The 14021-nt window shown below is 53.5% G+C and overlaps 1 protein-coding gene across 1 annotated transcript in view; it reads right to left on the bottom strand.

The window, feature by feature from the left end:
* Nucleotides 1-11896, bottom strand: part of ZNF423 (zinc finger protein 423) — a gene marked incomplete at its 3' end in the record, with an annotated part of 299958 nt that extends 288062 nt beyond the window's left edge. Inside the window, exon 1 of the mRNA XM_082861880.1 lies at nucleotides 11507-11896. Within this exon, the coding sequence (XP_082718006.1) occupies nucleotides 11507-11546 (40 nt within the window). The 5' untranslated portion in view covers nucleotides 11547-11896. The remainder of the gene's footprint in view (nucleotides 1-11506) is intronic.
* Between the last annotated feature and the right edge of the window lie 2125 nt (nucleotides 11897-14021).

Here is a 14021-nt window from a genome sequence, read left to right as displayed (position 1 = left end):
TGTATAAATGCTGGTACACCCATTCTACAGCATTATGGCTATTGAAGTGGAGTCGTCTGTAACACTAACATGATGATGCCTCCTACACTAATGGTTCTTAACCCTGGCTGCACAGTCGAAGTACCCAAGAAGCTTTAAAAAAAAAAAAAAAAAAAAAAAACTCACCTAGGGCCCCATCCTCAAAGAGTTTGGATTATTTGGTCCATGGCGGGGCCCAGGTAATGTTATTTCTTTAAGTGCTAAGATGATACTAATGTGTAACCAAGATGGGAAACACTCTTTTATGAAATAGCAAATAAGAGAAAGTGTAGTCAAGCACTATACGATATTATCTAGGTTTAAAATTATGTATGCATGGGTGTCTATACATATGTTTTTGTGTAAGTCCACCACAGAAGAGGTCTGGGAGGAAAATAACGGTGGATAACAGTGCTCATCCCTGGGGGAGAAGGGGGAGAGATCAAATTATTTTTAAGATGTGTAAATCGTTTTTTTTAAGATGCGATATGGACAGCCCAAAAGGAGAATACAGATGGGTGGTGGAGCAGGACAGACCTCCTGTGCCTTCACTTGTGACTCTCTCTCCCAGCCCAGAGTCCAGGCACTCCTCCAGCCCCTGGAGAGAGCATGAGTTTCTCTGTTATCTTTTCGGGTCCCTTGGGCTGTTACAGGTAAAGGGAATGGCTATTGACTCAGGCTCCGGAGCTGGACCAGCCCTGGGCTAATCCCAGCTCTGCCCCTCCAGCCATGTGACTTTGGCCAAGGTACTTCTGGGCCTCAGTGTGTGCATCCATGAAACTGAGGCCCAGAAGATAAGTCAGAGATCTGTTGTGAGAACTGACTGGGGGCGGGGGGGGGGGGGCAGGTGGGAGGAGCTGAAGGCAGGGCCTGGCACAGGTGAGTGCTCGCTCACTAACCCCCCATATCCTCCCCACAATCAGGGCCGGCCATGATGGCGACTCCGGATGGGCGTATGTAGGACCTGGACATTCTCCACCCACGTTGCCCCTGGATTAGAGGAGCATCGGGGGGCTTGCTCCAAGGATGCTTGGCAAAGGCCCTGGGGCCAAAAGAGCCAGGGGCACCTCAGACTGAACTGTCAGACACGTGAAAAGATACCGACATCACAGTCAAGCTCTTGACATGTTTTCTCTTATCCAATGTTCCCCTCAATCCTCAAAAGGGCAGGGGGAGCCAGGGAGGATCCAGCTGCCCTGCTGGCGGATCCCCTACATCTGCCACTTCAGTGTTCTCGCTCTGCAGACCTGTCACTTTAAAAACTACCTTGAAAATATCTGACATCTTTCTAGTCTGTATTATTTTAAAGCCAAAGCATCTTGTGCTTTCCCATTCCTATGTTCCAGGAATTAACATCTTAACCCATCTAAGACAGAGAGCCAACCCAACCAGTTCCATCCCATTTCACAGACAGGAAAACCGAGGCCCACAGTGGGAGCTGTCCTGCCCAAGATCACAGAGCATGCTTCCTCCAAACCGCAACCCTCCCATTCCAGAGAAATAAATCAATGTTGACTCAGACCTTCAGTGAGTAGGGGGTCTTTCTTTTTTACACTGAGTTTTATTTTATTGGCAGTTTTCCCCACAAACACATCCCATTCTTCTCCTTCCTCCTTGCTTCTCCCAACCCATCCCTCACTCCTAGTGCTATTGAAGGGCAAACCATCCCTGAAAGATGCAGAAGGTCCTGAAGGTCGCTTAATGGAGGCTGGACTGCAGAGTCCTGGCCAGCACCAAGCTGGGTCAAATATGTCCACTTTGAAGCCCCCTCAGGATTGTGGCAGGAAGGGGGGAGAGGAAGGGACTTTACTCAATTGAAAGTTCTGTTTTATTTAAAGTTAGTATGAAAATCTCATATTGCTTTTATCATTTGAAAACAATGTTTTACAATCCAGCACAACGCTTGGCATGGTAGCTTCAATAAACTAGCTACAATCTCATAGCAGAGAGTACTACACACACCCCTGCCCCTATCTGGGCTGAGGATAAAGGGGGAGAATGTGTGCAAAGCATCCCAACCCCAAGGGGCATGAGGGTTCCCAGTCCTCCGGAGAGAGCATGTCCCACCTCCTGAACAGAATAGAGACTGGGGGAGGGGAAGGGGGGGCAGGAGAGACCACCAGAGATGTCAGCTGTGAGCCCAAGTCACCCATAAAGATGATCTGTGCTCCCTATCAGTTGACCCACTCACTCATTGACTCATTCATCTAGGAATTCATCCAGTCATTAACCCATCATTTGTTCACTATTCACTGATTCACTTGTCCACCCGTTCATTTATTCCCTCAACAGTTTACACACTTACTCATTCACCTAACAAATCCTTTTTCAACACAGGGACCCAGAAGCCCAAGTCAAGGTCATCTGCGAATGAGAGTGGCGTCCTGGAAGCCCACCAGGCTGACTACATCCTATATAAAGAAACCCTCCCCCTGGACAAGTAGAGCAAGGCCAGTTTTGCCAACTCTCAACAGGGCTGCTCTGAGGACTGGAGATTTGAGTTACTCCCTGTTGCCCCAGGAGGCAGACCCAGAACCAATGCACCTCAATTACAGGAGGCGGACGGCAGCTTCACAGAGAGAAGAACACGTGAAATTCAAACTGAAAATGCACAGGTGTGCCACAGAGGTCGTGAGCTCCCTGAGACAGAAAGTGTGTGAGTCCAGGCTGGATGGAAATAAGGATGCCATAAACACACTCCAAGAAGTCTGAAGGAAGTGGCCTCCAAGGTTTCTCTTCAACGTGGGATTTTCAGGATCCCCAGAAGTTCAAAGGCAAAAATAGTAGAGTCTTCCCAACATGTGTGCCAGGCCCCTAGCCGGTCCCTCTCTCCCTGAGGGGATAGAGGACAGGGACACGGCTCCCCAGAGAACCCAGCGCTCTCTGCAGCCTCCATCCCAGGCGACAGGAGCCTGCTCCCTCTTTCCATCCCCCTGCCCTGGGAGCCTGCCTCTCCTCCCTCACCCTCTCCCTGGGGACTCCCTGGAGCTGGTGATTGCCTTTCCTCTCCCCAAGTTCAGACCTGCAGCCCCATGGGGCTAGGGACAAAGCAATATCTCAGGTTCAGGAACCAGAAATATGCTGTATGTTGCTGGTGGCCATGAGGTCCTGCAGTCCCCAGGCCAAGGGGGTACACCCAGCCAGGATGTGACAGCCACTACCATCCCAGCTCCCTTATCCAGCCATGCCCTGCTCCCTAACCAAGCCCAGATGGCCATCACTCTGTCTCAGGCAGGTAAAATTCAGTGCAACAGGAGTTAGGTGGACAGTATGTTTTATTTAATTAGGATCAACAGAAGAGATAAACTTCACAGCAGGATAGGGAATGACAACGCTGCAAAAAATAATTCATGCCCAGGTAACGAAAGGGCAAATTTCAATTTCAGGAAAAAAAAAAAAAACGGGGGAGAAAAAGGCACCTGGCACCTCCAAGGAGAACAGTATAAGCGTCTGCAGCACCCAGACCTGCGGGCCAGAGGTGGTGGGCAATCCGCAACTGGAAATCAAGGCAACAACGAGACCATTTCCCAACAGCTGTCCCTCCCCTTCCCCATCACAGACAAACCAGCCTGAAGTGTGCAGGGCTGGGTAGGTCAGAGGGGCTATCTGGGTCCCGGCAGGCAGGTGTGAGGGCCACAGGGCAACCTCACACCTGCCAGTCTCAGTCTCCAGAGGAACAGTGCCCCTCAGGGAGACAGAACAAATGTTCTCATCCTCGGAGTGGTCACCAGATGACTCAACAGCTCCTAAGCACCCCTCCTGCCCAGCCCCCAGCCCACCAGCCCTGATGGAGCCTTAATCTGCCTGCCCGGACTCCGGGCACTCCAGTCTCCCCTCTCTCACCAGAGCTAGGAAGAGCATCACCAGCTCTCCCAATCACTTCGTCTTCGGAGCCTCTGTTTCTCATCTCTCCCTAGAAAACGGAGGTCTTGAACTGGATGGCCTCCTCCAAGGGTGATGGGCTAAGACCACGCCCAACCCACCACTACCTGGGCGTTGGCTAAAAATGAAAGTTCACAGTGGTGACGGCTGCACAACTACGCGAACGTACTTAATGCCACTGAACTGGACACTTAAAAATGGTTAAGGTGGTAAATTTTACATTATGTATACCTTACCTCCATTTTTTTAAAGGGAAAAAAAATGAAGAGTTCTGAACCCCTCCCCAGACCAGCTGGGTGAGTATCTCCAGGATCTGGACCCAGGAATCCGCAATTTTAACCAGCTTCACTCCAGGGGAAGGTAACGAACCCAGCGCCGAGGATCCTCTAACCTGTAGGAATCCACTCTCTTCCCGAACCAAGGTTCCCTCACCTTTTCCAGCATAAAGCCTTGAATCATCTCAATAAATATCTCTTGCACGAATGAGTATTCAAATTAACGAATTCTCCAGGTTTCATAGCCCCAGGAAATACTTTTATTTACCCTGCTCTCCCTCCAAAACGAATGCTCCCGCCACCTCAGACAGCACAACTGGTACAGCCGATGCTCTCATCTCCCAACCCCAGCCTCAGGTAGCGTCAGCCCAACACCCCCATTAGCTGCGAGAGGGAAATTACTGTTAAATTAGTGAGCCCATCTACAGAGCCCCATTTTATATCCCAATTCAGAAGATGACATGAACATCTGCTTTCACTTCAAGACATTAATTTTCAATTATTGGAGAAAAACAAAATTAGTCCTGACAAATTGCTGGCGAACACGGGCTCTTGTCTGGCAGTTCATAATAACAACTTTGGGGGCCCACAATTAGTGTCCTCGGCCGGAGTTTCCTGAAGCGTCCTTGTCATCTGGAGTCAGTGGCAGAAGTCTCCTTGCCCCGAGTTCTGTCCGCTCTCAGGTGGCTGCCTCTTTGGCAGCCAGGTTCAGAGAACTAAGGAATTTCTGGTTTTCTCTTCCTGGAGAAGGCAGGGATGGAGGGGGAGGGACACGAATAAAAACACCCACCCTGACCATTTTCAGTTTTGGACATGTCAAGCTTGCCTCCCCTTCGGCAGCAGGATTTCACACACTTAAGACAGGAATGAAAATCACTCCTGAGTTCAAGGGCACCCAGTAAAGGTACCTTAGAGAGCCTTATAATTTCGCATTGGCTGTCTGCAGTGGGAGAAGGGTGGGTTACAAGGTCCTCTTATGAGACCCTTCTATCCCTACCATGATGTCATCCAAGATTCTAAGTCTAAAACTCACCAGGCCTGGCCTCTGAGATTAGAATGTTTATAAATCGTCTGCAGCAAAGAACTATTTGCTGGGGGTACCATCAACCCAGGAACTTGGTTCAGCTCGGGTCAGGAAAAAAAAAGAAAGAAAACCTGGAATTTGCCAACCTTACGGACCCCAAATCCAGAGCAACCCACTTGATAAGAGATTATCAACACCGTAATCTCATTTGATGGGCTTTTTATGTATCTTGGCTGCTGTAGTCACTATATCAATAAGAAGCCACTGAAATGTGAATGAGTAGAAGAATTCTGAGATAATGATGTAGCAGCCTTTGAATCTGACTTGCCACGATTGAAACCAGAGTGTGTTTGCCTAGCTAACACGTTCTGACTCTTAGGGGGCAGAGGCGGTGGTCACCAGAGGGAGGCAGGTCAAAAAAGAGAGAGAAAAAGAAAACAAAACAACAACAACAACAACAAAGGTAAATTATATCTTTAAGAAGAGAATGAAAAGACATTGCTAGTTCCAAAGTCAACTCGTAACTGAGCTCTGACATTGTGTAATTGACTTCGCAAGTAGAACAACAGCAATGTAACAAAGAAAATGTCAGTGTTTTCACAGCACTAATCTAAAACACTGGGAGGCCCTCCCGCTGTCAGCCAGGGCTGACAATACAATAGCTTTCAAAGGGATATTACCATCATGCTTTTATTCCTGACAGCAATCAAGACAAAGAGAATCCTTTTCACAAGACATTAAAAATCAAACCTTTGTAAAAGAAGATAGGTAAAACAGCGTTCTCCTTAAAGACAGCCACACGGCGCAATCAGCTAATTGGCGCTCCTTGAAAGAGGTAAAGTATTTTTATTTACTGAGTGTACAACCCCCCCCCCATCCCCGGCAGGTAAGCGATGTATCAAAAGTTTCCACCAGCATTTCCCCCGCTCCACTCCACCCTACCCTCTCCCACAGTCAGAGGGAGCTGACGGCGCCAAAAACTTCAATTGGAATATAACCAATCCAGGCTTAATTAGTCCATTTTGGGTGCAAAACTACTCTGATTACCAACTAACATGCAGGAATTTGCAGAAACTGTCAAATCCACCAACCAAGGTGTATCAAGGTTTTCCCCGGCTACCCACAGTAACGGGGAGCCCACTAAGAGTTTTCAAGGCATTCTGTTGTAATTACCCTGGACCCTCAGATCAGAAAGGAACCCTGATAGCTATTGCAAACATTTTCGAGACGTGAAGATAATATTCTTTGCAAATACCAGTGTACCATGGACAAGGTCCAGGAAAGGTAAGTCCATTTTAACCTCGGGCAAACAAAGAGTTAACTAAACCCACCCATCCACCTCCGTTAAAAAAAAAAGATAGGGCCAAGATAGGGCTAGCCTTGCTCTGCTTGCCCACCATCAAGGCAGTTTTAGATGCCTGCATGTCAGAAGTTAGTGACGCTTACAGAAACCTGCAGGTCCAGGAGCAGCGAGTTAAGAGGTGCTAACGTTTGCGACCTACCCACTCTCCAAGCCACTGAAGTCACATAGCCCACCAGTTGCCAAGGGGTCCAAGATACCATGTCCCCACACCTCTTCAGGGCTTGACAGAGCCACTGTGGTCTAGGTGACCCCAGGCCTCTAGGAGGGGGAGAGAGAATTAACTCCATTTCTGGCAAGAGGTCCCTCTGGAACTCGAAGCCAAGGTGTTTTGTGACTTTTCCCTCTGGTACCTAACAGACCATCTGCCGAAAATACGCAAGTGAGTCCCCTCACTCAAAGACAGAAACATTACTCTATACACATCTGCAGAAGAGGATGCTTTTACTTTTCAGACAGAACTGGACACCGTTGTTTATTTTTAAACAGTATCTGAAAATCTGGTGCTATTCACTTTACTGCAAAATGGGCTGAAATTTTAAAAGAAGAGGGAACTGGCCCCAACACTGCCTTGAAATATCCATTCTCCTACCACCACCTCCTAAATCAGCCTTGTTCCAAGAGCCAGGCGGCCCGTCTCCATCGGTGGCAGGTTTCTTTCGTTTACACATCCAAATGAACAGTTAAGAGAAATCAATGCATCTAATTGCCAGACTATTAAATCCTACATCAGGGGAAGAATTCCAGAGCCACCAGCTTAAGAGCTGGCTACCGATATAGCAATTATTGCAACTTTCTATTAGACTGAACCAGACCTGCAGTTTTAGTCTCCAGCTAGGAACGCTGTATCAGATGCTGCACTCCACTTTCCCCCTCCCCCTCCCCCTCCTCTGTTAACATGCTGTAGCAGGCCACAACAGTGCCAGGATGGTTCTACGCAATTACTTCATGACTGTAAAGTCACCAGCATTTTGCACCTTTCGTGCGATGCACACTCAGCACCTTATGGTTAAACGTTTAGCAGGGTCCTCCTGTCCAAGACACATAGTTATCTTACTGCTTATTAAGTTTTTGCAAGGAAACAAGTGGAAGAATCTAAACAGTAATTACTAGACATAAAGGTTGTTTTCTAGAGTGAGACAGGTCCTCCCAAAGCTGGGAGTTGGTGACTTAATTGAGGAAGGGGGGATTAAATGTTAGCTGCCCCAATCCACATAGAAAGCTAAAGAACCTATAAAGGATTTGTTTTGCCCTTCCTACAAGCTCATGTACGTTTAGCCAAACAAATCTGGACAATTTACACCTGTATGTGGTCTCAGCTGAATCAAGAAACCTGTAACCTCAGATGCCTCTTTTTATTACAACTCAATTATTTCCATGGAAACACGAGCAGTGGCAAACTACACCGCTTCCAAGTCCCTAGACCAACAAATTTATAAGATGGACTTTGGAGGAGCTATGGGCTGGCAGGAGAGGAAGACAGAGAAGGGGAGGGGAGCACAGAGAAGTCACTGGGGGTAGTTTTGGGATGTTGTGGTTGGCGGGTCCATGGACACAGCCTGAGTGCTAATTAACATTAAGAAGTGTAATTAACAGGCAGTTGCTGGATGGAGGAAATCAACAGTATTACCAATTATTCAAAAGTTTTAAGCTGAGCCTGGGAAAATAGATGTATTAATTTTCCATATAAATGGAGAGGCTGTTTTGTGGATCTGAGGAGGCAGTGTGGGTAAAGGGAGTAGGTTAACAAACCACCTGATATCATTGGCCAAAATAACATCGGTGTGATGTGATGGGAACAACCCCGGAGAATGAGGCCGAGATTATCAAAGGGAACAAATCATCTCACAACAGCCACACCACACCACCAGGAGACAGAAAGGGAGAGGATGGTGTCGGGAGGGAGAAATCGGTCAGAAAATGTGACTTTTGTAACACTGATATTTTTTTTGGTGTGTGTGGTTCTTTTTTTAAAAAATCACAGGGCTTCTGACAACCAACGAGGCTATTCTCCCCTCTGCCCTACTGCCTAGCACCCTTCTCTATTTGTTGGGTGTCCACCCTGGGAGCTGGGTTTTCCAAAGAAAGACAAACATCCAGGGGGGACAAGTGACGCCACTCCAGAAGGGAGGTTGTGTCTCTGAGTGGGAGGTGCGACGTCCCCACTAAGACCTGTCATGCCCTGCTTGCAAATCACACTTTCTGAGCATCCACTAGAAATTGTTACACTTCTGTCTTTCCTTCCTGCTATGGGCTTTCACATTTGCTAGATCAATTACGAGCTATACAGCCAAGCAACTTTCACAACATATGATGTGCGGACTGGGGAAGTCCACAATGCCTCTGCGTTAGCCCTGACACACAGCGGTGGAGGCAAAATAAAATAAAAGTTAAAAGGTCTCACTGCTCCTTAAGAAGCATCTTTAAAGGTGAAGACCTTGTCATTTTAAACACTTGATAAGGAGCTGTCCACACTCAAGCACACACTTTTGAATATTGCTTGAGAAAGGGGGGGAGGGGAGGCAGTTCTTGAAAAGCAATCAATCCATCACCTGCTGTAACTCTTATCTGTTCAAATTATCTTCTCTCTTAATTCCTCCCCCTTAAGTGGCGGCATCTCCACCCTGTTCACCCCAGTAAACTGAATAAATGGCAAAATGGTGAGAGACAAGGGCTGGAGCTGCTTTTGGAAAATGCAAAGAATCGCGAGAAGAAACAGAGGCTCTCACACGCCAAGGGCCGAAAGGCAAGGCGCTGTGTGGTTGATATTTACAACGCTTCTCAAAATGCCTACACTAGTCTTGTTCCCACTTTGCTGTCTTCCCCCCATCAATTAGTTTGAATTCTCTGCTGTACATGTACATATACACATTGAGAGAGACAGACATTCATTAAAAATCATGTCCAAGCTCATTCCATGAAAGGTTGAAGACTGACTCTTGAGTCTTTCTAGAGATACGCAGAGTGGTTTTAGAATTAGGTTCCAGCAACTCTGAAACACCCACCCATCTGTTCCCGGCAAATTGCTCTACCTTTGCTTTCTGTGCCTCGACTTCTAAAAGAAAGAGGTATGGAGGCATGGGTTCGAGTTAGAGGTAGGTACGCTCTGCATCTTCCTCTATGAAAAATCTGTTTCTATACGTAGATTTAACTCAAAATCAACTGCCCAAGTTGGATAAAACTGTTTTTCCAACCAGAGACTCCAATTGTACATTTTCCTCTGGGCCACCTTAAGTGGCTCTTGAAGGAGTGAGCAGTGAGCCAAGGAAAGAGAAAAGAAATCAAACATTATCTCAAACCGAGAACCCTTCTATTCAGCAAAAGGACAAACATCTAGCGTTTTCCTGTCCCCTTACTGAGGTCTCCATTTTGGTTTCAACCAGAACACCCTCTAGACCCTCCAGTTCTGTGGAACAGGTCAGGCTATCCAGGACCGGGATGCCTGCCAGAGTGAGGGGAACAACACCAACTTATCTCAAGGAAAAAGAGGAAAGGGAGCAAGCGGGCTGCTGAGTTTGGACTGAGTTGGTCCGCTTCTAAGATGACAGGGAGAATCTCTGCTGAACCGAGTGCCCGCGATCTCCTGGGACTTTGGAAGGAAAGCAATGGCGGGTGTCTCAAGACCTTCCTTGCCAGATGCAGCCCCAGCCATTCCAGCCAGGAGCAAGGCTGGCAGGAAGGGAGCAGGGGCCCCTGCGCCTTCCCGCGCAGGCCTCCAGGAAATGAACTTTTCAGAGCAGAACTGGGCTCGGGCCAGAGGTCATCAAGGGAATTGGGAGAGGACAAGGGCCTCGGGACTTTTGGCTCCAGAGACGTAGCGGCTCTCATCCTGTCCCTCCTCTGTCATCTCCCAGCGCGGGGGACGGGGGAGGCCGGGCACCCACCCGGGGGAGACTGGAATGGGGACAAAGCAGCAGACGAGGCCAGGAGAGGGCAGCGGGTGGGGAGAGGACAGGGGAGGGGCTCAGTTGCCTTCATGCGGCATCTCCCCGGGGCCTCTGCTCTCCAGGGCCCCGCTCGGCCCGCGGGCGCTCGGTAGAAATAGAATGCGAGACAAGGACAAGAAGAGGGGGATGTGGGGCTGTGTGTCCTCACAAACGTGTGCACTCCGGGGACCTGAAACGGGAAGCCAGCCTAGGTGACGAGGGTGTGGGTGCCCGGGGTCGGGTCGCGGGAGCTCTCCGCGGAGGGGCGCGCAAGGCAGCCGCTGCGCTCCCCTGGGGACCAGCGTCCCGCCGGCGCTGCGCAGACAATGAACTCCTGACGGAGGCTCCCGGCCCGGTTGGCCTCGGTGGAGGAGGCAGGAAGTATGGGGGCCCGTGCCGGGAGGGCGGCCTGGGCAGGGGGCGGGGAGGGGGCGCCCGGCGCCCAGGGCCGGGGCCCGGGGCGCGCGCAAGCAACGCCCGCCGCCCTCGGCTTCCCGGGGCGACAAGGCGTGGACAGAGGAAAGGCGGCAAGGCCCGGGGCCCAGCGAGAGCGGCCTCGGAGCTACCGACCTCCTGGGCGCCCATCCTCACCGCCTCTTCCTTCCTCCCGCCGCCCGCCCGCCGCCGCCGCCGCCGAGATTCGCAATCCCCGCCAAGTCGGGCCCGCACCCCTTGATTGGCCACGTGGGCCCGGGGCCCGCAAAGAGGGAGCAGCGAGGGCTCCTCAGCGGCGCCCCCAGGCCCGGGTCCCCCGCGGGCGGCGGCGCCGGGCCCGGAGAGGGTCCGGGCGGGTAGGGTGTCCGCGGTATGCCCCCCTCCACCTCCACTGCCTCCGCCTCCGGCTCGCGGCTTCCTCCTCCCCCTCCTCTTCCTCCTCCTCCGCCTCCGCCTCCTCCGCCTCCTCCTCCTCCTCTCCGCTTGCTCGCTCGGGTCCCAGGCCGCCCGCCCGCTCGCCGGTCCCTCCTCCCTCGCTCCCTCCCTCCTTGCTCGCTCGCGCCTCCGCCGGGCCTCGCTCGCTCACCTTTCACCGAGCGCGGCTTCGCCTGCTTCCGCCTGGACATGTCCGGGGCTCCCGGCGCTCCGTCGCCCTCCGCGGCCGGCTCCCCCCGCCGCCCCCCGCCGCTCCGGGCTACCCTTCTCCCCCTTCTCCTCCTCCTGCCTCTCGGAAACTTTTTTTTTTGCAGCCGGGTCGGCAGCTGTGGGGAGCGGATCGCAGGTCCGGGGCGGCCTCCTTGGGGGGGGCGGCCCGGGCCGGCCGAGGCCGCTCCGGGGCGGGGGGAGGCCCGGGGGGCGCGCCGGGGCCCTGCCTGTTGCAATGCGGCAGCCGGGGGCTCTCGGTCCCAGCAGCGGTCCCAGCGGCGCGGGGAGTCCGGAGGCCACTCGGCCGAGCCGAGTTATGCAAAAAAAAAAAAAAAAAAAAAGCCGCCCCCCTCCTCCTCCCCACCCCCCGCCGGCCCCCGGCCCCTGCGGCCCCCTCCCTCCCTCCCTCCCCCACCCCACCGCCACCCTCACCCTCCTCCTCCTTCTCCTCCTCCGCCCCTTGCCGGATTTTTGTGCAAAGTTTGCAGGCGTCCGGCTACGCAACCCGGTGCGGAGCTCACAATGAACCCATCTGAGGAGGGGGGACGGGGCTGGAGTCGAGGGGGTCTCGGGGGGGAGGAGACCGGGAGGCGGTCGGGAGCGCGGAAGCTCAGCACCCCTCGAAAAAAAAAAAGCCTTCAGATTACCCCCTGCTGCACAAAAAATAATAATAAATATTAATGGTTTTTAAATGCCCAAACGCCTGGTTTGGAAATTATGATGGATGGGGAAGGGTATCCCTCAACTCAGCCTACTTGGGGGGTTCGAAACGGCCGCAGCCGCTCGGAAGCCGCAGCTCGGGGCCCCTGGCTCACGCCCCCTTCTCTGGCTCTCGGCTCGGTCCGGCGCCGGCCCCCCGGAGGAGGAAGGGGCGCGCGGGGGCGCTCAGGCGGCGGCGGGCAGGCGCGCCCGTGCCCCGGGCATTGCTCAGCCCGTGCGCCGGGCCGCCGCTGCCTGCCCTCGGGCTACGGTGCTCAGCGCGCGGCGCGCAGCGGATCCCCAGGCCGGTGCCAATTCGCCGGCCCCGCTAGCTGCCTCCATGGGCCAGGGGCTCGGAGAGGGGGGAGGCAGCGGCCGCGGCGGCGGAGGAGGAGGACGAGCAGGCGGCGGCCGGGCTCCCGTCCTCCCGGGCAGCGGCGGCGGCGGCTGCGCCCCGGCTCCTCCGCGCTCCAGCCGGCGCCGGCCCGCCCGCCAGCCTCCCTTGCGCTCCTGTCTTCTTTGTGGTCGCTGGCTCTCCTCCTCCCGATCCGGCTGCTGGGGCTGCACTGCAGAGACACATAATAAAGCCAGGCTTGGCTGGAAATGTAGCCGGGTCCCAGCAGGAGGATGTGAGGAGCGGAGTCCCGGCGGGGGAGCGCTCTGATCCCGTGGGGCGCCCCGCACTGCTCCGGCTCGGATCAGACGGAGAGAGGGCCAACAGCACCGAGCGATGGACAGCGCTGGAAATACAGCTCCGGCCGCCCGCAAAACCCGGACCGCGGCGGCAGGCACGGCGCGGGCGCGGGCACCGCACCCGCACGCGGGGCCCCGATTCCGGCGCTGACGGCCCCGGGGACGGGAGGAGGGAACAGACACAGGGCCCACGAGTACTGTCAAGCTCGCCAAGGTACATTTGCATCACAAACTGCAAAAAGTGAGGGGATTGGGGGGAGGAGGACAAACTGCGGTGAACTGCCCAGGCACTGCCACCTCCGCAAATTATGCCCCACACATATGCATATCCCTGAACCTGGGTTTTCCCTCTCGGATTCTGCCCAGCGGTCCGTGTTTGAAGACCATTCCTGCCCCACATCCAGAAACTCTTCCACGGCTGGGCTAAATCTGTTCGCCCCCAACACCTGAATCAGTGGGGTTCCCGCGCCTGGTTGCACGCTTCTTAGCTAAGACTCTAAAAGAAACACCCTAGCCCCAAAATATTGCAGTAGCCCCGCCTCCCCCCACGACTGACATATAAACCAGCTCCTACTTGACACAAAGTTTTGCCCCAGCCACCAGGGGGCGCCTCGGGTCCTTGCAGCGGTTGAACCAGTTGAGGCTTGGGTCTCGGAGCCGGCAGGCCAACGGCTCAGACTTAGGAAAACTCTTCCCCAGGCGGCTCCCCTAAACAGTTCCTTTGCCTCCCCATCCCCCACCAGCTGCAGGAGGCCAGGTCCAGAGAGGGGAAAGGGACCCGACATCACCCGCCCACCCCGCCCTTCCCTGGGCAAGTGGCGCCACCTTGGGCCGGCTAGCCCCAGAGCTGGGAGAGCGGAGCGGGTGCGCGGCGCGGCGCTGGGGGTTATCAATCTCACGGATCGATAAGTTGCCACTTGGAGAGAGGAGGGCTGTGTCCCCTCGGAGACGAGTTACCCAGGGCAACCTTTCACGGAAAAACCTGCTGCCCGCCGAGAGCCGCGCCGGGGCCGGCCGGGCAACGGCGCCCGCCCCAAGCAGGACGCCTGCGCCCCGCCGTTTCC

The sequence above is a fragment of the Leucopleurus acutus genome, assembly GCF_964270905.1.
Source record: "Leucopleurus acutus genome assembly, chromosome: 20".
NCBI classification, from domain to species: Eukaryota; Metazoa; Chordata; class Mammalia; order Artiodactyla; family Delphinidae; genus Leucopleurus; species Leucopleurus acutus.
The sequence above is the reverse complement of the archived record's forward strand: the minus strand, read 5'-3'. Positions and strand labels throughout refer to the sequence as shown.